Raw genomic sequence first — 24,185 nt, 5'->3', positions numbered from 1 at the left:
CTTACTAGAAAACGTGCCCTGAGAATTTATTGCTAACACATTTCTTTTGCAGAAGAGGAGGATTAGGAGAGAGAAGAGGAAGAGGGAGGAGGAGGCTGACCCTGGATTGTGGGGAACATCATGTACAAAAAGAGCAGGCTGCAGTGATGTTATCAATGCAATGTGAAGAGACAGTCTAAAACAAATACGGGTGCCACGCAGGCATGCAATTTGTGCGACTGAGTAGAACAAACTGTAAAATGTAACAAAACGTATGTTGATGCAATAAAGTTTGCCCTGCACAGAGTATTCCAGTTTTTCTAGAGTCCTAACACTTTGGACTATAATTATGGTGTAAAATCTATCATGCACACAGGATCATGACATCTGTGAGACAACGCTGCCCTCTAACGGCCAATGAGTGTCATCAGCGCTACAAATGCGTCAAATCAAGGCACAGGTGAGTCACACTGAAACAGAGACTCTGCTGCATACTTTAACACAAAAAAAACTTGAATGAAACAGACATGATCTTCCTTTCATCTGAAAACGTTTTGTTTTAAATGTATTTATTTATGTTTGTATAGTTTAAGCCTTTAACAAGCCTGGATTTGTTTTGGCCCCGGATACAGGCCCCAGTATTGTTAAAGGTTTAATCTCTGACAGTGAGTAGCTTCTGCTTCGTTAGCACCTCAGCACCTCTTACAGGAAACAGAAAACGCTTCCCGGTAAAAATCAACCATGAGTAGTTTTCCAGAAAATGCAGTTAAAATGAAATGAGTCAATAACCACACTTAGAGACGTGTCATTGTCCTCAAGGACAAGGAGGAAACTCACACACATGCAGGTAAATCATTTGCAAAAAGTACATAAGAAAGGGATTTTCTAGTCATCGTGAGTGTGCAGCTGTAAGGCCAGACACGATTACGTAAGCACGGGTTTCACCACATGGTCAGTTATGATAAAGAGTGTGTTGAAATCAGCAAGTATACAGTACTGAAACAGCAATGATTTATGACTTCTCAGTGATTACACTCCACACACCATCAAAGGTTTCAGTTCTGCAGTGGCAGCTTCCAGCTTCATCACTGCCTCCAGAGCTGCCGTCAGGTTGCACACAAGTCATTTTAAAATGTAATAATGACAAAGATTTCCCACAGATACCCATCAGCCAGAAGACAGGAAGTGAGGAGATAAGTTAACTCCTCTGTGGTTTGTTAATCACTGGCTAGCCATTTCAAATGCTGTTTCCTTATTTGAGGGTGGTTGAGTAAAAAGAAGTTTCAAGTTAGTTGCTGCAAGACCCTCAGTAGGATTTCCGGGGGGGGGGTGAACTGGCTCACAAAGTAAAGAAACTAAAAAAAAACCAAAAAAAAAACCAACTATCGGGTTATCACTATTACATTTATTTTGACCACTTCTTATGCATCCATCCATCCATCCATCCATTCGCTTCCGCTTATCCTGTTCAGGGTCGCGGGGGGGCTGGAGCCTATCCCAGCTGTCATAGGGCGAGAGGCAGGGTACACCCTGGACAGGTCGCCAGCCTGTCACAGGGCCAACACAGAAAGACGAACAACACTTCTTATGCACTGTATATATATTTTCCTGTTATACCTATATATGGGACAACTACGCATGCTCACACATGACAACAAAGAGATGCAAAAGGGCACTAACGATACAGTAAAATAACACCACATGGGTCAGCCACAACATTAAATCCACCTGCTTGTGGTTGTGTAAGTCTCACATGTGCTACTGAAACAGCACTGGCTCTCTGGGCATGAACACGGCCCCTGTTGGGAGGTCCTGCGGTGTCTGGTATCAGGAAGTTGGAAGAAATATCTTTACTACTTTTGGGTTGAGTCTCAGATGGTTAGGCATTTTTCAGTTCCTTCCGAGAATACTCCGTAAAGATTGGAATCTGAGGAGTCTGGAGGTTTGGAGTTCGGGTCATTGTCTCGGGCTCTTTATTATGTACCTCGGGCTGTTCCTGAGCAGCCTTTGTGGGAAGGAAAGGCTCATCGCCCTGATAAGAGCTGTTGTCATTGGAGAGAATAGGGGTATATGGTTGGTCTGCAGCAGCTTTTAGGTGAGTGGAACCTGCCACAGCCACATGATTTCAAGGACCCAGGATTTCCCAGCAGCACACCGAATTATAACAAGATAATTAATAATAATCACTTCACCTGACAAGAGTTTTTAATTTTGCTGCAGACTGAAATACGGTGAGAACCAAAATGACTGCAAATATGAAAAGAAACTTTAAACAGATGCAAAACCAACACAAGGACACAACACGGCTGAAACCGGACGCATAACAAAGGCAGAGATGATAAACATCAAACAACCCCAATGAGAAGACTTCAAAGAGTAACAAAGAGATATAAAACAACTACAGAGAAATAATGTATCCATACAGAGACAAACGCAAAACCACTTCAGAAAGACACAAATCAAATCTAAAGGAGCGGGTTTCATGCCATCTTTGGTTCATGTGTTGAAATCACACTCACAGAGGAAGAAGTTGTTTAAAGTTGCAGCTTTACAGAGTTCCCCTAATATCTGTTGATGGTCAGTTTCACAAGGCGGCACTAATGGAGAAACTGGCAAACTGAGAAGCTGGTAGTGTCATATAGTCCTGCTTTCATTCCTTTACATGCACATGCAAATAAACTGTGCATAAAGCAAAGCGTTACACAGGTAGAAGGAACTCGGGTACATTTCGGCTTGCAGCCCGTCATCAAAGCTTCTCAAACCTTTAAACCTCTGTGTCTGTGTGCGTCTGGCACAGCAAACATCAGTGAGTCTCTGAGCTCGTGACACTCAGAGACTGTCCTCAGACAAATGAGCATCAGCCTAATGAAACTCATCAAAGTGCTTGTCGTCATGGCAGCCCGTGCAGGTGACAGCGGCCTCAGATGCGAGCAGGTGAACCCTTCAAAGGCTTCGCACCAACCTGGACCCCATTGATCGCAGCCGCCATTTGTGGAGGCTGAATAGTCCCACAGAAACCTGGAGGAAATGATGCTATTATCGCCGTGCTGCTCTCTGATGCAGGTGACATGAATGGGCCGACCACTTCAACGGCATGATTTTGATGCAGTGCATTTGTGCATGAGCAGCACTTGAAACGTCCACCTCTAGTTATTTCAGCTGTGCTGCATGACGAGCAACGAATGGCACCAGGGCCACTGGAACTATGTGAAAGGAATAAATGGAAACTTGGAAAATAACGAATGGAAAATAATGAATGACTTCATTGCATAAGTGAATATTAATTAACTGCATTTTAAAACTATTGTTTTTACTATATACTGCTGCATTTATGCATTACAGTGGTATGCAAAAGTTTGGGCAGCCCTGATAATTTTCATGATTCTCCTTTATAAATCATTGGTTGTTCAGATCAGCTGTTTCAATTAAATATATCATATAGCAGATGAATACAGTGATTATTGAGAAGTGAAATATAGTTTATAGGATTTACAGAAAGTGTGCAATAATTAATTAAACAAAACAGAACAGTCATAGTCAACCCACAGAGCAGCTCCAAAGACCTACAACATCATCTTGCTGCAGATTTGGACAAGCCAGCTTCATTTTGGAATAAGGTGCTGTGGACTGATGAAACTAAAATTGAGTTATTTGGATAACAAGGGGCGGTATGCATGGTGGAAAAAGAACACAGCATTCCAAGACAAACACTTGGTACCCACAGTAAAATGTGGTGGCAGCTCCATCATGCTGTGGGGCTGTGTGGCCAGTGCAGGTATTGGGAATCTTGTTAAAGCTGAGGGTCGCATGGATTCCAGTCAGTATCAGCAGATTCTTGAGAACAATGTTCAAGAATCAGTGACAAAGTTGAAGTTGTGCCGGGGCTGGATACTTCAACAAGACAACGACCCTAAACACTGCTCAAAATCTACTGAGGCATTCATGCAGAGGAACAAGTACAACGTCCTGGAACGGCCATCTCAGTCCCCAGACCTGAATATTATTGAAAATCTGTGGTGTGATTTAAAGCGAGCTGTCCATGCTCGGAAACCATCAAACCTGACTGAACTGGAGATGTTTTGTAAAGAAGAATGGTCCAAAATACCTTCAACCAGAATCCAGACTCTCATTGGAAGCTACAGGAAGCGTTTAGAGGCTGTTATTTATGCAAAAGGAGGTTCTACTAAATATTGATGTAATTTTTCTGTTGGGGTGCCCAAACTTATGCGCCTGCCTAATTTTATTTAAATAATTATTGCACACTTTCTGTAAATCCTATAAACTTCGTTTCACTTCTCAAATATTACTGTGTTCATCTGCTTTATATTTAACTGAAATTGCTGATCCCAACAACCAATGATTTATAAAGGAAAATCATGAAAATCATCAGGGGTGACCAAACTTTTGCATACCACTGTATTTACATAATTCATTAATTTATTTCATGCTCTTATTAAATTTTGACCCCAAAATGGTTTCCATGCAGGATGATGCAGACATGGTTTAATCTGTGGTGCAGTTGGGATGTAGACAACCAGAGTGAAAATAGGAACTGAAGTTTGTTTTTGTTGTCTGTAATTATATGAAATTCACCTCGTATCCCTTCTTCATATTTGATTTGATCTAAATGTAGAGTGCGCTTTACAATGCATGAGACTCAAAGTCATATCATAACCACTTCATGCAAAGTGCACCTGTTTAGCACCACAGGTTAATGTGAATCTAAATAGCTTCTCACTCCAGTTAAATCCAGTGAGTAGACTTTATTATAAAACTTAGACACTATAAACAGAATGATTGTGTACTGTTTGGCCAAGAGTAGTTTATAACTTACTTTATGCACTAAATCAATAAAATATTGGACAGTAAATCAGTCATGAAATCCATGATCAGGTTTTCTTATTCTAGAATCCTGAAACTACTTGACTTTTGGAAGTCACATGAACCGTAATCGGAGTTACACAAATGACAGAAGCTGCAGGTGGACACGCCTTTATTTAACACCGACAGAAGTAGTCTACATGTTCGACACAAACTAGTCTCTACAAGACATACATACATTTAACATACAAACAATGCAGAGACAGTAAAATGCAACAAGCAGTCATTAAATTAAAAACTGAGTTTTTGAAGTACAAACACAACCATCAGTATAATGCAGGTGGAAGTTTCCTCACTTATTTGAAACATCTGAAAGGTTTCCAGGCTCAACGCCTCAGAAGTTTCTCCAAGTGTGAAAACTCTGGTGCTTCCACAAAGCAAAGATAAATATTGACAAGGACATGTATACATCTCAAACTCAGCTTAAAGTCCTGCAAAGAAGGATGTATGGAATGATGAAGGCATGGTGATAACCTATGCGTGCACCATAATTGTGCATCCATTCAAACCCTGTAACGAGCCAATTCTTGATCAGTCAATTTGAGTGTGTGCACCCCTCTGTGCACGAGAGGTGAATGACATGCTTTGAAGTTGGGTGGGGGGGTGGACGAAGGGTTTGGGCCACCATCAGGTGCTTCTGCAGAGGGACATCGATCCTTGCCCACCTAATTATTTAAGGTTACAGGCAAGGACGTCAAAAACAGCCCAAATACACACACGCACAGGAGAAGTGTGTGGTGGTGCTTCTCTGAGAATGACACGCTGGTGGAGCCCAGTAGAAACATCAGCAGAGTAACCCCGCTGTTCAGCAGGCAGCTGTCAGATCAGATTCCCTCAGCCAGAGCCAAAAGATGCGCACATCTTCAGCCCTGACCGCCTCTAGTTACCTTGTAGCTCCCAGCCCCACTAAGTGTATGTTTTACTGCTTCAGGTGCTGGCCATGGTGGTAGGTTCATCCTGAGAAATAAATGCCCTGTACAATGAGGGCCTGGAGGTAAGGCTGAGCTTAAAGGGTGACTGGGAGTTAGGAGGAGAGGGTTTGGTAGGGGAGTCTAATGTGAGAGCAGCCTGCTAAACGAGCAGGGTTTAACCTCAGCAGCCGGCCTGTGTGATGTCTCCACCGGAACTCTTGGTCACATCCATAGTGGTAAAGATCTAGAAGGTAAAGAACACACAGGGACTGAGTTAGCATCTTTAATGTCACCTGCAGCTTCCACACTTAAGTTTATTAAAAAAAAAAAAAAAAAAAAAGCAGAACATGAAACTTTAGTGGACATAATCCTGAAACATCAGTGCTTTGTGTTCCTTTCAGATGAACATGTGGGGTAAACAGCCATAAAATGGAAATGCACATAATGTAAAACCATCAAACAAGGGGATCCTCAGCAGCCTAATGCACTGCCATTAGCACCAGCACACATTAACATAATGAATAATGATGCTCCCTAATTACACCAATTACTACAAAGCGTGTATCACTACACAGAATATTCAAACACTGATTCTGTTTAAGATCTACTAAGTGCTACATATGATTAAAATCCTCTTCCACTCCAACGAGTCTGATCTCTAAAAACAGACGTGCAAATGCTTTGAAGTTGCCGCCTGCTGCTCTTTGGACTGCTTTCTTATCCCGTGTGTCTGATAGGACAACTGCAGACACACACAGCTTTCTTTCTGACTTCAGCATATTTGCTGTGCAATTTGTGTGCTAAAAGCAGTTTGTCATTTCCTGTTCTTACTGGTTGGTCAAAAGTACTATTGCAACACGCTGCGGGAAAGAGCAGTTATGTCATAGTGGACCCAGGGCGGTTTTAGACTGAGTTAGTAGTCTAATTAGTCTAATAATGTGACTCAGTGAGAAGTTGTGATTCATTGCAGACAGTCAGCTTTTACTAATAACAAAACCTTCCCAAAAATTCACTAAAGGGCCTGAAAACTCAAACTCTTATGACTATATATGTCAATATTTTCACGAAATGGGCCCCAAAGAATAAAGATAAAAATGGTGGCAAATGTGGGACAAAAGACAATCTGATCTCTGAATTCGTGGTAAATTAGACCTACTTAAAAACAAACAAACAAACAAAAAAAAAAAAACAGACAAAACAAAAATCTTTGTGTAACTGATGACTTCAGATGTTAATCTGAAGTTTTGTCTTAGTTTGATGTTAGTAAAGGCCAAACACCACTGTGGCCCCGCAACTCCATTTGAGTCGACACTTGATGATTTGCAAGCTAGAAATTTACAAGTGTGTGTCAGACCTCCGTGCAGAGACACTCGAGTAAATTAAACGGCAGAATTGTCTTTTTACCTCAGCACAGGTTGGGTGGATGCCGATGGTGATGTCCAGCTGCTCCTTGGTGGCACCACATTTCATGGCAACACCGAAGCCCTGCGTCACCTCTCCTGCGTTCGGTCCCAGGTAGTGGAAACCGATGACTCGATCCTGCAGTGCGGCAGAAACAATACAAGCACAAGGAGCTCAGGTCGGTGGTTGCTACAAATCAGAGGCGTATGGTGATGGTGTTTTAGTAGTTCTAATCTTACATTGTCCAGTTTATTGCAGATGATCTTGGCATAGCATTTGTTGTTGTCCCTGCCGGGCACGGTGAACTCCAGAGGCCAGAAGAGACTGTGGTACACCTGAACATAAGAGACCAGAAACACAGTGAGGGTCCATGACATAAACCTAAAAGCTCAAAATAAATACAATTTTGTTGTCCAACTTCAGTTTGAATTCACAGATATACTCAAGAGTTTGTAGTACTGCGGAATAATACACTATGTATTTTCTGGCTGGCATACGGTGGCAAACAAGTAACAATGTGAGACAACCACATTCAAGCTGCAAGCAGTGACCTGGAGCAAAGTTCAGTCAGGTGAGCCCTGCATGTCATCAATAATTCAGGAGTTACCTCCAAGTTTTCCTGGCCATACAGCTCGATGGCTTTCTCCTCTGACAGACCGCAGGAACCGTACTCCAGCGGGGTGAAGACTGTGGTGGGAACATTGATGTAGTCGCACTACAAAAACAGAGTGTTTGGCTGGTGATTAATAAAATCCAGTCATGGCACAAAAGGTTTGTGCATAAGTTCATCATTTTCAGCACAAAACATTGACCTCTATGTTTTCCTTCCATTTCAATGGCTTATTTCAGTGTTTAATACCACTTCTTAGACCAAAATAACCCTCTGAAGTCAGATTGTGTTAATGGAACACTAACATTCAGTTTCTATCCTACATAAACAGACTTTACAGCTTATGTCGAGGTATGCAGCTACAAGCATACCTTGATGGTTGATCCTTTGTAGAGGCGTCGGGCCAGTAGCTTGCCAGCCTGGATGGCTACAGGTGTCAGCTCCCACTTGCCTTCCAGGATGTCACCAATGGCATAGATATGGGGCACATTGGTCTGCTCTTCATCGTTGACCGGAATTTTTCCATTCCTGCAAGACGGTATGGAAAGGTCAATGAGGGGGAATAACTCACACTCCATTGAAATTTTCTTTCGACACTTTAAAAGCGTGAAGAGGACTCCCCATTCACGTGCACATTCAAACCACTGCAGCGCAGCACCTTCAATACCAACGATATTCTAACCTCTGTAATAAAATATGGTCAGCAGTGTCGAGTGCTGCACTGAGGTCTAGCAGAACAAGCACAGAGATGAGTCCACTGTCAGAGGATCATTTGTAACCTTCACTAAAGCCGTTCGTGTCTTGCGATGAATTCTGACTGAAACTCCTGCTAAACATCTGACACACTGAGCAGGAAAGTGCCGTGAGACAGCTGGAGAACCGCAAGCCATACTGCTAGTGACAACACGTAAACACTAAGAATATAAATTTGCAGGTGATTCAAGAGAAAGTGTGCTCCGATAAAGCACTTGTAGGTTACAATATGAAATAAGTCGCTATGTAAGTTTGTAATTAAGCTACACAAAACACCACTGTGTAACAGGAACTGATACAGTACTGCAGTGCGAGCCAAAAAACTGATTTTATTTATGGACTCTAGGGTAGCGTTGCACAATTTACAGTGAAAATAACCCTTATTTATCTTAAACTGGGCCTTGGTACAACCCTGCAGTTCATCAATGACCTGAAACAACAAGAACAGGCTTTTAAATTGAATTACAGATGCTTCGCACAGTGGGTGAGGCCTCTCAGCTCACAGTCAGAGCTGTGCGCCTGAGAGGACCCTATCAGGGATCTCCACAGTCTATGAAATCATACAGAGTCAAGACTAGAAAAAACAGAAACACTGTTTAGAGCTGAGTGAACACTTGATCCATGTTTAATGAGCATATATCACTGTAACAGCACGTGTATGACAATAAAGAGGACCTAATATGCTTTTCAAAAAAAAAAAAAAAAGCATTACTGTTACACAGTCTTTTTTGCTTGATATTAATGTCAAATACTGAAATACTATGTCTGAACAACTGCCTGTTTTCCTTCCCTGGTCAGAGGAAGGGGAAAAAGAAAAGAAACTATATTTAAGTTCATAATGTTGAACAATGAATATGCAGAAACGTATTGAAAACAAAGGACTACAGGAACACCACAAATAACCCTTTATGCTGTGTGTGTATGATAACACAAAAAATGGATGACTAGCTCTGAGGTCACACTTGGCAAAAAAGGAGAAACACAGTTGTAGTAGTATCCATATCACTGCCGGTAATCTGCACTGTACAGCAGCAGAAGCAGCAAACCAGCTGTTGGCCTGTCGGCTTCATCTAAAAATTATTATGGTCATAAGATGGGGCCATATGACTCAGAAGACTTTTTAAAGCAGGTCTCATGCTGTTTTAATCCCTGCCAGCCGCACAAGCTCAGCTACTCAGTTATTCACAGAAGACTGGAAAGACTAAATCCTTACGGAAAACACTGCACTTTCTATGCTGTATTAACAACATCAATAATTAAACTGCATAATGTGTCAGTCTATAAGAGTGTTTTTCCAGACTTGAGCTCTGACATCGTAAGTGAACAGAAAATAGAGACGACAGGAAATGTATTTTTAAAAAAAGCTGAAAGACGCAACCAGAACAAAGCCATTAAATGTAAACATCGTTTATTCTGCCGTTTAGTGCCAACGTACAGCAGGGTTCTCAGCTTACTTACAAGTCATCCCCATCTTCCCACAAATTCCCCACCCCCGCCCCATACCCCGCGCTGCAAGAACTGCTGAATCACCGTGACTGCACTACGAGTGTTAAAGCGACAGCTCACTGCATGTAATCGAACAAACGTAGAGGGGAATAGCATATACAGTAAGACACTGAACTTACTTTGGGTTGACCTTGACTCCTGCCTTGTCCAGGCCAATCTTGTCTGTGCATGCGTCTCGACCCACTGCTATCAACACCTGAAGAACAAGAAAACAGCTTCTTAGTTAAAAGGAAACCCAGAGTCATTAGTGCTTTATTTGCACATGAATGACCAAATGTCATAAATGCTGCACCATTGATATGATGCAGCATCAGTTCTCATACAAGTCTTGAAAAGACCTGTATGAGAACCGATTGGTACATGTGGTTTTTACTGTAAAAATGTCAGTATCCTAACATGTATCATCAGTATCATAGATTATGTAAAATCATCATATATTTGGTTTATATTTATCCAGGAGTTAAACAATAACAATGAAAAAAAAAAAAAAAAAAAAAAAAGTACCACAAAACACTATAAAGAACCATTTAGGATCAAAATAACTACAGAATACTAAACAGTTTATGCCAAAAGAATAAACTGTGAAAGAAACTGATTAAAATGTATTCACTCCTGTCACAGACCAGGGAGCTGAGGGAAAAATGAATGGATACATACGGTGTTGTACTCGCCCTCGATGATCTCATCAGTTTCTGTGGACTTGGCCGTCACCTTCAGCCTGCCAGGAGTTCCTGCTTCCAGCTGCTCGATCTGACACACATTATTGAAGAGAGAAGTATTATGATGCATAACGGTACAACAATAAATCATCAGTCATTTATGCACAGATCAAAGTCTACTGACCACCTGCTGCTATCACTATAAGTCAAGGCCCTTTTCAAGTTGACCCATTATGTACAGTATGCTCACATTTTGATAGATGACAGCAATTACCAATGCATCGAGGCACACTGACAGATCAGCCTGTTACAACACTTTCACTAAATCACAAACAGCAGGTTGCGTTAACACTCACCTTTGTGGGTACATATTTGCGGATGAACTTGACGCCGTGCTCCCCCATGTGTTCTCCAGCGCGGTTGGCCATGTCCTGGTCAAAGCCCCTCAGCAGGATGGACCGTACCATGACGGTGACATCGAGCCCCAGGCCGGCCAGGAAGCCGCCGCACTCCAGAGCCACATAGGATGCCCCGACCACCAAAGTCTTCCCCGGGCAGTAAGGCAATGAGAAGAGGTCATCACTGGTGTAAAACAGAGGGGAAGTTAAAGCGAGCTTCAGAGCAGCTAGTTTTGCAAACACAAACACACAAAAAAACTTTTCTTATTTGTCTCCACTGAATTTAGCAGGTGTGACACATGCTTCTGATAATTATAATCTGGACTGGACTCCACACCCTGTACCTTTTCTTTTCAAAACTCACAGGGTGTGGAGAGAGGCCGTCTAATCCCCATTTACACCCTTTAGCCACATTATGGATTATTTAACAGAACAGGAGTCAAGATGCAGCTCTGTACTCCATTCACACAAGCTCGTCATTCATCTAAGTTTTAAATTAAGTGACTTTTTTTTTCTCATAAATTAAAAAAAGAAAAAAAAAAAAGCTGAAAATAATTATTTCGATCAATATTTAATTTATCTCACAACAAATAAATCCAGCCATATTCCATATTTTTGCTGCTCATTTTGTTTCCAGGCTGGAGACACAGGTTGTGAAAATGATTAATTTCAGTAGCTGACTATAAAAAGTACTAAATCTGGCTTATTGTCCAACAACAGCTGCAGGATCTGAAGAAAATCCCTGAACAGCCCCAACCAAGCCCAGGCTTGTTTCTTACATCATTCAACCACCTCTGACTTTAGACTTTGTGAATAAGTGAGCAGCCAGTGCCAAGAGCAGCATAATCATCAAGGACACCTGAGGATAACCACACACTGACATTCATACAGAAGGGAGATTAATGAAAGCTCTGAGGCATGGCCACCTGACGGATCATTAAAGGGTGTGCTTGTTTTTAAGAGATCACGCTCTATAGGAAGTGGCTTGGTGTGACACTTATTTTACACATCTGTGAACTCACCCACTGGTCTAAAAAAAAAAAAAAAAAATAAAAAAAAGAGTTCTAGATGAAGCTTCAGTAACATCACTGTATAATGTCAAATTTTATGCATACTCTGCACTGTGCAATCACCTGGTGATGCAGTGCTCCTTGTCTCCAGGAATGCCCAGGTAACGTGGCCTCTCGCCCGTAGCCAAGACAAACTTGGCTGCTGTGTAGAACGTCTCCTTCCCTCGTTTGTTTGTAGCCTGTCAGAAAACAGAGACTCAGATATTTTTTTGGCACATGCAACAAACAGGAAGTCTTATCACTGTATTGGACTTTTCTGAAACCTCTACTGTTTGCTTGGTGTGCAGGTAGTGAGGTGATCATAAGCACTAAAGCCAACAACAACACTGAAGTATTTGTCCAACGCCATTCAAGACAAACAAAATAATGGTTAACAGGCTCGGCCTGATTTCAAAGCTGATGGCTTACGGAGATTAGTAACGAACTGTGGGATGGTAATGTGAGCAAGTGCAGAATGAAAAAGTATTCATTCTATTATGAAACAGCTATAATTAATGCATTAATTTCCCGAAGATTCCTTTATATTAAAGAAGAAGAAACAACAGCCTTTATTGTCCCACAGAGGGGAAATTTGGGTGTAACAGCAGCCGCAGTTATAATAAATATAAATATAATAATTTACACTATTAAGAATATATATATATATATATATATATATATATATATATATATATATATATATATATATATATATATATATATATATATATAAAAACAATAAACAAGATTAACTTTAATAATAATAATAACAATACTACTAAAAAGGAGCCGGTTACCTTGATTTTGTGTGGTTCAACGAACTCTGCGTAGGCATTGACATAGTTGACATTCTTGTCCCTCAGTGCTACCCTGTAGCCCCAGTTCAGGGAGCCAATGTAGTTATTAACAGCTGTCTTCATTGTCTCCCAGTTGTGCTTCACTGAAGACAGACAAACACTTTTCATTGGAAACTTATCAGTTAACAGTGGAAACACAATGAGGGCCTCGCCTCTGATTTTCCACACCAAGCCCTTTGTGAACTCACCTGTTTCATCGAACTCCCAGCCAAACTTGCGTGCGTCCTGCACGGCTGTGCCCAGCAAAGCCGTCTGGTGCATCAGCTTTTTGGGAATGCAGCCCACATTCACACATGTTCCACCAAGACCTGATCGGCGCAGCAGAGCACAACGGTTAGCAGCCACAACAGATCCAGACAAACATTGTGTCATATGAGTCTTACTAAATGGGAAATATACCCCAAGTGGTTCCTTTTGGTGTGGGCACAACATAATCCAACACCATGACCTTCTTCCCCAGTGTAGCAGCTTCCTGTTGTCAAAGAATACGTGTTACTGTTAGATTGCACAGGTTAATGATGCAAACAGAAGTGGCATAAGCGAATGCAGACTTACACCATCAGCATTAGTTTCACGCTCAATCTGACAAATTGCCAAGAACAAAATTGCACAACAGACCAAGAACCACCTGTACCCCCCCACCCCTTTCAAATAAAACCCTCTTAATGTAACAATATACTTTACGTTACTCACCAAAATTAATTTCACCCATTTTCAATTTAGCCTTGCTTAAGAGTTTGTTTTTTCCTGTCTTTTACAGTCATGCTAGTTTCTGTCCTTTGCTCTGTTTCACTGTGTGTGTGTGTGTCTATAATGAGGGCCTACACACAGAGAGGGGAGCAAAAGAGGTTTGGGTGAACTGAAGATAACCTTAGCCACTGTTACATTGTTCTAAGTGTGATAAAAACCAACTAAAAATCCATCCAAAGACTGCAAATGTCTAAAATTCTGCTACTGACAGGGAAGCCGCTCCTCACCAGAACACAATCAGCTTTCCTTACAGCATTACAGCTGCACCTCCACACAAATACACAAGTATGACAGTCTGTGGGATCCGCAGCTTGCACACCCACCTTCCCGAAGCAGTCAATCTAGGCTAAACACTGAATTCTGACTCATCACCTTTGAGCAGGCCAGGCCTCCAGAACCTCCTCCGATGACGATCAGGTCGTAGTCGTAATTTTCATTTTCCCCGTTCAGCAGCTGCTGTAGGCTGCCATCATTATGGGCCTGACACAAACATAAACAACATTTGTCACTACAGCACTTAGAGATGCCAACCATGTGGCAATGACATGCATAACTCATTTCAATTACAGTTACATTAAAGAGAGACTTTTATTGCCTTGAAGATAAACAGTTAAACAGTTTATGTTAGCCAGGAAATTAATATTCTATACCAATACCTGTGATATGCTTTGATATGGAATCGCCACCTTATCGTGGTGGAGGGGTTTGTGTGTCCCAGTGATCCCAGGAGCTATGTTGCCCGGGGGCTTGTCCCCCTGGTAGGGTCTCCCATGGCAAATTGGTCCTGGGTGAGGGTCCAGACAAAGAGCGGTTCAGAAGACCCCTATGTCTATAAAAGCAAGGGAACAGTTTACCCTGCCCGGGATAGGGTTACCGGGGCCCCACCCTGGAGCCAGGCCTGGGGAGGGAGCTCGAGGGAGAGTGTCTGGTGGCCGGGCATTAGCCCGTGGTGCTCGGCCGGGTGCAGCCCGAAGAGGTTACATGGGCCCGCCCTCCTGTAGGCCCACCACCCGCAGGAGGTGTCATAGGGGTCGGGTGCGGTGTGTGTCGGGCGGTGGCCGAGGGCGGAGGCCCTGGCGGACCGATCCTCGGCTATCAAGACTGTCTATTGGGACATGGAATGTCACCTCTCTGGTGGGGAAGTAGCCTGAGCTAGTGCGTGAGGTTGAGAGATACCAGCTAGATATAGCTGGGCTCACCTCAACGCATGGCCTGGGCTCTGGAACCAGTCTCCTGGAGAAGGGCTGGACTCTGTTCCAGTCTGGAGTTGTCCTCGGTGAGAGGCGGCGAGCTGGGGTGGGTATTCTTGTATCCCCCTGGCTTGCTGCTTGTACGTCGGAGTTTTCACCGGTGGACGAGAGGGTAGTTTCCCTGCGCCTTCGGGCCGGGGAACGGGTCCTGACTGTTGTTTGCGCTTATGCGCCGAATGACAGTTCAGAGTACCCACCATTTTTGGAGTCACTGGGCGGGGTGCTGGAGAGTGCTCCATCTGGTGACCCCATAGTCTTGCTGGGAGACTTCAACGCTCACGTGGGCAATGACAGTGAGACCTGGAGGGGCGTGATTGGGAGGAACGGCCTGCCCGATCTGAACCCGAATGGTGTCTTGTTATTGGACTTCTGTTCAAACCACAGTTTGTCCATAACAAACACCATGTTCGAACATAAGGATGTCCATAAGTGCACATGGCACCAGGACACCCTAGGTCGCAGGTCGATGATCGATTTTGTAATCGTATCATCAGATCTCCGGCCGTATGTTTTCGACACTCGGGTGAAGAGAAGAGCTGAGCTGTCAACTGATCACCACCTGGTGGTGAGTTGGATCAGGTGGCGGGGGAAGATGCTGGACAGACCTGGTGCACCTAAACGTATTGTGAGGGTGCGCTGGGAACGCCTGGCAGAAGCCCCAGTCCGGGAGATCTTCAACTCCCACCTCCGGCAGAACTTCGACAGCATTCCAAGGGAGGCTGAGGACATTGAGTCCGAATGGACCATGTTCCGCACCTCCATTGTTGAGGCTGCTGCTCAGAGCTGTGGCTGCAAGGTGGTTGGTGCCTGTCGTGGTGGTAACCCCCGAACCAGATGGTGGTCACCGGAGGTGAAGGGAGCCATCAAGCTGAAGAAAGAGTCCTATCGGGCTTGGTTAGCCTGTGGGACTCCGGAGGCAGCTGACAGGTATCGACAGGCCAAGCGGAATGCAGCTCGGGCAGTGGCCGACGCAAAAACTCGGGTGTGGGAGGAGTTCGGTGAGGCTATGGAACAAGACTTTCGGACGGCATCGAAGCGATTCTGGCAAACCGTCAGGCGACTCAGGAGGGGAAAGCAGTGCTCCACTCACACAGTTTATAGTGCGGGTGGGGTGCTGCTGACCTCAACTGAGGCTATAGTCGGGCGGTGGAAGGAATACTTCGAGGACCTCCTGAATCCCACTGACACGCCTTCTGTAGTGGAAGCAGAGTCTGGGGATGAGGGGGATGACCTGGCCATCACTGGGGGTGAGGTCACTGAGGCAGTTAAACAACTCCTTGGTGGCAGGGCCCCTGGGGTGGACGAGATTCGCCCTGAGTTCCTGAAGGCTCTGGATGTTGTAGGGCTGTCTTGGTTGACACGCCTCTGCAATATCGCGTGGAGATCTGGGGTTGTGCCACTGGATTGGCAGACCGGGGTGGTGGTCCCATCTTTAAGAAGGGAGACCGGAGGGTGTGCTCCAACTTTCGAGGGATCACACTCCTCAGCCTCCCCGGTAAGGTCTATGCCAGGGTGCTGGAAAGGAGGGTCCATCTGTTAGTCGAACCTCAGATCCAGGAGGAACAATGCGGTTTTCGTCCTGGTCGCGGAACGCTGGACCAGCTCTTTATCCTCTCAAGGATATTCGAGTGCGTATGGGAGTTTGCCCAACCAGTCTACATGTGCTTTGTGGACTTGGAGAAGGCATTCGACCGTGTCCCTCGGGGTATCCTCTGGGAGGTCCTGCGGGAGTATGGAGTGTCTGGCCTGTTGTTGCGGGCCATTCAGTCTCTGTACAACCACAGTGAGGTGTAGCCAAGTGGTGGAAGGCTTCTTCCTTGGTGGCCTCAGAGTCTCATCTCTGCTTTTTGCAGATGATGCGGTCCTGTTGGCTTCATCAGGGGGTGGCCTCCAGCTCGCAGTGGAACTGTTCGCAGCCGAGTGTGAAGCGGCCGGCATGAGAATCAGCACCTCTAAGTCTGAGGCCATGGTCCTCAGCCGGAAAAGGGTGGAGTACCCTCTCCGGCTCAGGAACGAGTTCTTGCCCCAAGTGGAGGAGTTCAAGTATCTCGGGGTCTTGTTCACGAGTGATGGGAGAAGGGAGCGGGAGATCGACAGACGGATCGGGGCTGCTTCTGCAGTAATGCGGACGCTGCACCGGTCTGTCGTGGTGAAGAGGGAGCTTAGTGTAAAAGCGAAGCTCTCGATTTACTGGTCGATCTACGTTCCTACCCTCACCTATGGTCACGAGCTTTGGGTAGTGACCGAAAAAATAAGATAGCGAATACAAGCGGCAGAAATGAGTTTCCTTCGAAGGGTGGCTGGTCTCTCCCTTAGAGATAGGGTGAGGAGTGCAGCTATCCGGGAGGGGCTCAGAGTAGAGCCGCTGCTCCTCCACATCGAAAGGAGCCAGTTGAGGTGGCTCGGGCATCTGATTAGGATGCCTCCTGGCCGCCTCTTGGGTGAGGTGTTCCGGGCATGTCCCACCGGGAGGAGGCCCCGCGGCAGACCCAGGATACGCTGGAGAGATAATATCTCTCGGCTGGCCTGGGAACGTCGTGGGGTCCCCCCGGATGAGCTGGTGGAGGTGGCTGGGGAGAGGGAAGCCTGGGCTTCTCTGCTTAGGCTCCTGCCCCCGCGACCCGGCTCCGGATAAGCGGAAGAAAATGGATGGATGGATGGATGGATGGATGGATGGATGCTTTGATATGGCAAAAAGCCACCAACTGTAAAAACAGCCCATAGATTAACTCATAAAAATGATCATTACTTGCAGCTCTGCAGCGGATATGATGACATATCCACCCTGTTCATGCACCCTGGAATAACCCAGTCTTTTTTTTTTTTGTTAGTTCAATTATTTGCTCACAGGTGACAAACGCAGCTTCCTAACATGTTACACTGGCACAACCACATGTTGTGTTCACACCTCTTTCCTTCCTGTTGTGACAAAAATTTCCAACCAACTTCTGTTATAAGAAAAGGCAGCACTGAGTACTGAGCAGTGAATACAGACTGAACCACCACAGAAAAAGACAGATCCATGCTGCAAGAAGACATTTGTTTCTTACCTGCATTGTTTTGTCAAGGCCACCAATGTGCTTCTTGTTGATGAAGACGTTAGGAACTGTTCGCTGTCCGGTCATCTCAAGCAGCATCTCCTGATAGTTTGTCCCATTATCTGTAGAAAAGAGAGAGAGAGAAAAAAAAAAGTTGTGTCAGTTTTTTTCACATAGCTTAACCGTGCATCTTGTGTTTATAGAATCTGAGAATGTGTAAATGAAATGCAAACATAAAAAAAAAAAAAAAAAAGGCCGGTATCAGAAACCTCACGTTTCTTATTCTTGCAATGACGGCTTCTTGAAAAACAGCAGGAGGAAATTAAATAATCTGTGTGTAATCAGTTTAACCATTGATCTGTTTCACCAGTAACAGCTGACTACTAACACAACAGAATAGGGCTGCAACTAACGACTATTTTGATAGTCGATTAGTCATCGACTATTGAAACGATTAGTCGACTAGTCGGATTATGAATTGCATAATTATGAAATGGCACTTATTTAGCTATCAGCTTTTACATTTAGCATTAGGTTATTTAAAATGTGGTAGTAACACATACTTCATTCAAAACCTTTAATCAGGTTTGCTGCTGATATGACTAACGGTCCATTTTTCCAACCATAAAGAAAATATATATAGTACTTTTTTGTCCCTGTAAAACAAAGTTTGCACAGTTTTACCAGTATCCCCCATCACTAAACGTGCGGCTGAATGCTATCCGATCTTTAACTCTGACGTCGTTTCTGGGTCCAAATGATTCTAAATAAACAGCAACGGTATAACCCAGGGGTCGGCAACCTGCGACTCCGGAGCCGTATGCGGCTCATTCAGGCTTAATGTGCGGCTCTGCGGGTCGTGGAAGTAAATTATCAGTATCCAGTTGAAGTGCATTTTGTTTTTCTCAGTTCGGTTTTTGTTATAGTTTTAAATTGGAACATTAGTGTGATCTTGAAATATTAAAATAAAATCATTTTACTTATTTATTTTAGTTTCTCAATATATGCGTCACTCGCGGTAACCTATACCGGCTTCCGGTAGCGGCTACCGGCTTCCGCTATTATTTGCGGCTTTTCCGTGTAAATCGGGTTCAAATGGCTCTTTCCGGATTACGGGTTGCCGACCCCTGGTATAACCAATGACTGGTCACTATTAAAGATGATTCTAACATACCTTATCAACTGCAGCTATTTCCGCTTCTCTTTTTATCATCAGTAAAATCACACCTGAGTGTGTTTTTTTCGAGTTATAGCAACCAGGGACACAGCATTGCGGCAACTTGATCACGTGACAGTTTGGACCAGGAAATGGAATTCTACGTCATCACTTAACAGCCGGATTGCGCATGTGTGAAGCTCGCCAGAGAAAGACGGACAGGAAGATGTCTCACTACATAAAAAAAAAAAACCCACCAGTAATAATAAACGACTATTGTCGACAATTAAATTCGTCGTCGACTATTTTTATTGTCGATTATTGTCGACTAATCGTTGCAGCCCTACAACAGAAAGGAGTGCTGTTTTAGTACCTGCTGATAGAAATGATAGGCTAATTCACATGTGTCAAACTCAAGGCCCGTGGGCCAAATGTGGTCCGCGAGCTGAAGGTAACCGGCGCTCCCATCACTTATACTACAAATCCCACTATGCACTGCCACAGCTGCCGCACAGGTCGAGACCTGTGCTCTAATCCGCTTTCCAGTGTTGGTCAGTGGACAGAAGCATGGGTCAGCTGACAGTGCATCACAGAGCAGGAAATGCTGCGCGGCAAAGTCCTGAAGACAGAACAGGTGCCTGAGGAAACGTGTCAGTTCATGGAACGTAAGAAAGAAATGGAATAAGAGAGAAAACTAAAGAGCTTGTTGTTTCTTTTTTGATTCTATCACATCAAAAAAGAAATTTACAATTTTTCATCAGCTTGAAGTTTTCTCATTTTCCCTGATGTTATTTTTGAAGAAAAACATATTTTATTGGATCTGTTGAGGAAAAGGTTTCTGTATTATGGACATTCAAATTCATGTTGCTGATTAAAATATTTTCAGTTTGAAGACTGTTCAACAAAGGTTAATCCCGTTTGGCCCGCGACTTAGACTGCGCGTTCAATTTTGGCCCGTTCTGTGATTGAGTTTAACACCTCTGGTCTAATTCATACAGTCAACTACCCAAACAGCAAGATGTGATGCTCTAACAAAATGTTCACCTTTAATCCCCTCTAGTTTCCTTCTGGGACAAACCGCTATTGTGTAACAATGTAATAAGCAAACAATCTCCTTAGCTGATGCTGTGATGACCTTTCTACCTAACTGCAGCATATTAAAACCTGTCAAATCACTCTACAAGACAGGACCAGGGAGGTGGGAGTGCACTGAGATGTGGCAAGAGGCCATCTTCAGCGAATGACTCAGCACATTTTGCGCTTCTGCAAAGACAGCCCACAGCACAGTGTGGACCAACTCAGTGAACCAGTATAGGACAACATTTCAAATACGTTGGCAGGAAACTAGATTCACTACTGTGGAAATGGAAAACATTAAAGTAGGCGCAGTTAAACTGACAGCACAAAGCAAACAGGCAAACAACAGAAAAATGAGAAACACAGGCCTTCAGCAAGCAGCTTAACTGCCATTACTGAATTACTAAAAGTGCAACACTAAAATGTTAGCATACCTAATAAATAAAGGACTTTAAAAACCAATAATAAACATGTCCTGTTTTCATTAAATGACTGGTATGAGGTATGAACCCAGAGAGATGCAAGCATACTTCTGTTTATAACTGCGTCTTTTTCACTCATGTGCAGAAAGTAGGGTGTTGATCAGAGTCTACAGTTAAAATTTAAATGACTTATTTTACAATACTCCCAACTATCTTATGTTACCGTTAATTATCATGTGACTCATGCTCCTAAATCCACTTGTGGCGCCCTTACAGAGGGAGTACCAGGTGCTGACAAGCTCACTTACACCTTATATCAGTTACATCAGAATGTGAACAGAGGTTGGGTGCTACACTATCAGTCTTTTCTGCTACACATACACACAAGCGCCCGTCTTACCTATGAGATCCAGTTCCACCACATTGCACTCGACTTTCAGCTCTTTGAACAAGTCTTTCACCTAAAAAGACACAAAGGTATGCAAAACAATTATGCCTACATCAAAAAAACAAGCAAAACAAAAAACCCCAAAACACCGAAATCTTCAAAGGCTAAAGTCAAAAGATACAATTTCTTTACAAGCAGCTACTCCATGTTATAGCTACCAGTGAGCCCTTGGGTCTAAGTTATGGTGGTAGAAGTATTTAAAAAGGAAAGTATGAAAAATTAACAAATTAGCGCGGCTTTGTAAACAGCGCGTTTCAGCTAATCATTAGTCGAGTTAACTCAGAGTAGTAAATTGTGCAAGCTGACTTATCTAAGAAGCACATTGAGAAAGGCGGCTGAAGCTTATAAGCCTATATCAAAATGTATAAATCTGGAGGTTCATCTTCCGCCACTGTCGACATTACGTAAATTAAAGTAAACACTGTGCTGTTCGCTGTTTGAGTGGTTTAGCAAACTTATAACCAATAGTAAACTGCGTCAGTGCAGTCAAACCAGCAATTAGACCAAGCCCGTGTACTTCGCGGGAGAAGGTGGAAGTTTCCGACCGGCGTTGAGCCCCCTACTCCCTACAATAAAACAAACGCCTTACCTTTATACAATACGGGCAGTAGCTTTTGCTGAAAACCATCACTTGATTGGCGTCAATAAGCTCCTGTATCTGAGATTTGAGCTCCTTCTTCCCGGTGTCATTTTCGACGGGAGGCATTTTCCAGATATTTCCGTCCGCCTGCGCAGGGCAAGCTTAGATAGACGGCTGACTATAAAACAAGTTGGGGGGGGGGGGAACGCACAAACCCTCTCTCCGTGTATAAACGCAAGAAAAGATCTAAGTCTCTCGATCTCTTCTCCAAGGGGAAATAACAAAAGACAGCCGAGCCGCAGATCTGACCTCAGCTCCTCTCCCCTCGCTGTCAGCAGCTAGTCTACCAACCGCGCCAAACGCCTTCTACCATTCTTCTGTCGCTACGCTGGGTGCGCTCGATGTGAGTCACCGTGTTCTCTGTATGTTCCATTACTAATCGCTAAGAACGATGAACGCCGCCCACACGGCAAACCTCGTGCTACAAACCGCATCTACCTATAAACGTCACAAGTTGGTTAATTACATACTGTAAAACACAAGAACTAGTCTGCTTAAATGAAAGTATTTTATAATTAAACACGCGTTTACATAAAAATAGAGAACAAAATTATAGGTTAAGGGGACGCTAACACAAATTGGGGGCCTACAGGCGTGTCTGAAAGACAGCAAATCCTTATTTAAGACAGGAGCGAATGGAAGAGGAGCTGCACAGGAATGTATTCCTGTACTGTTAGTATTTTACAGCAACACAAAGCTATGCTAATAACCGATAAAGTGTGAGCCCACAGGTCCTGAGTATTTCAGCGTTATTATGACCGGTACTTGTCTGAGTGTCAGTACCTGGAAGTAAAAAAACACAGCCTGGTATCTACCGCCATCTGCTGGTAAGCGTACCACAGGTGCACTCCAAATCCTTCATTCTTAAACGGTCTGTTCCATTTTATGTCAAACATTTCAATCTTTTATTCTAGAAGATACAAACCAAATTGGCAGACAGAGCCAGACTCTTTGTTAAACTTATTTATCAGTGCTTTCCCTTCTAAATAATGCGTCACCAGTTATCCATGGACCTCAAAGCAAGTTGTCCATGAAAAAAATTATTACCTGCAAATTTAGTATTGTACATTCTTTAGGTTGGAGGACAGATTTGAACCAAAAGGACATGATGAGAAGAAATCATGACTTTTAGTTCTAAGTCACGCAGCAAATGACATTACTCTTCAGAAAACTTGAAGGCATCTTCCGTCAGACCAATCATGGCAGTCAAACTCCAGATGTCCACTCTGTAGCATAAGATTTCTGTTAAAATGTGATAACTCCAGTAATAAAAAGTCTGGTAAATACAATTTAATTTTTTTTAAATACAATTTAATATAAAATAATAACATATGAACTAATATTTTTCGCTCCATTGTTTGGTCACTAACCCTCCAACATGTTTTCAATTTGCCACTACTTACCAAAATGTCCTCAAAAGAGTGAAACATCCTTCATAGAGCAGTTTTAAGCAAACCTTTTGTCCACATAAAGTTGTATAAACATTACATGACACACCCACATGTGCATTTCATCATTTCAGAGATACACTATGTTGCCAAAAGTATTCACTCACCCATCCAAATCATTGAATTCAGGTGTTCCAATCACTTCAATGACCACAAGGAGATAAATCAAGCACCCAGGCATGCAGACTGCTTCTGCAAACATTTCTAAAAGAATGTGTCGCTCTCAGCTCAGTGAATTCCAGCATGATATCGTGATAGGATGCCACCTGTGCAACAAATCCAAATTTCCTTGCTACTAAATATTCCACAGTCACCTGTTAGTGGTATTATAACAAACTGGAAGTGAATGGGAATGACAACAACTCAGCCACAAAGTGGAAGGCCACATAAAATCACAGAGTGGGGTCAGTGGATGCTGAGACACATAGTGCACAGAGGCAGAGGTGAGAAGTAACGAAGTACAAATACTTCGTTACTGTACTTAAGTAGATTTTTTTCGGTATCTGTACTTTACTTGAGTATTTATTTTTCTGAGTACTTTTTACTTTTACTCCCTACATTTTTACACAAGTATCTGTACTTTCTAGTTCTTACATTTTCAAACAGACTCGTTACTTTTTAACACATCAGAGAGAAGTGAGGTGTCTTCAGTGATGTGTTCTTGGGAAAAAATCCTCGCTGACAAAGTCTTAATGCATATATACAAAAGTTTATTGCAAAGAAACAGACAGTGTCAAAACAGGCGCTTTCCTTTGCGACCTGGGAGAGGGTAAGTCTCTAATCGCCCTAGCTCTCCGAACAAAGAGATCACACAGATTATATAGAGGTGGTCAAAACCCCCATACTCCTAACTTTCCATATATGGTTAAGAAAACAACTTCATCCTATATCTGAACATATGGTCATCCCTTATATGGAAGGCCAGAGACCTGCAAGAGGCCCTCTGCATTCT

The 24,185-nt window shown here is 43.4% G+C and overlaps 1 protein-coding gene across 1 annotated transcript; it reads right to left on the bottom strand.

Annotated features, from left to right (window-relative positions):
- Window positions 1-4,955: 4,955 nt before the first annotated feature.
- Window positions 4,956-22,113, bottom strand: txnrd3 (thioredoxin reductase 3). The gene is made up of 16 exons (XM_030729208.1): window positions 21,735-22,113; window positions 21,098-21,158; window positions 18,055-18,164; window positions 14,127-14,234; window positions 13,404-13,476; window positions 13,193-13,312; window positions 12,945-13,087; window positions 12,232-12,347; window positions 11,057-11,282; window positions 10,699-10,791; window positions 10,161-10,237; window positions 8,154-8,310; window positions 7,780-7,887; window positions 7,412-7,507; window positions 7,176-7,310; window positions 4,956-6,015 (listed from the first exon to the last, which is right to left on the bottom strand). Exons 1-16 carry the CDS (start codon window positions 21,849-21,851, stop codon window positions 5,953-5,955), a joined length of 1,803 nt encoding a protein of 600 aa, XP_030585068.1. The 5' UTR covers window positions 21,852-22,113; the 3' UTR covers window positions 4,956-5,952.
- Between the last annotated feature and the right edge of the window lie 2,072 nt (window positions 22,114-24,185).

Source organism: Archocentrus centrarchus, chromosome 5, assembly GCF_007364275.1.
Source record: "Archocentrus centrarchus isolate MPI-CPG fArcCen1 chromosome 5, fArcCen1, whole genome shotgun sequence".
In the NCBI taxonomy this organism is placed as follows: Eukaryota; Metazoa; Chordata; class Actinopteri; order Cichliformes; family Cichlidae; genus Archocentrus; species Archocentrus centrarchus.
The sequence above is the reverse complement of the archived record's forward strand: the minus strand, read 5'-3'. Positions and strand labels throughout refer to the sequence as shown.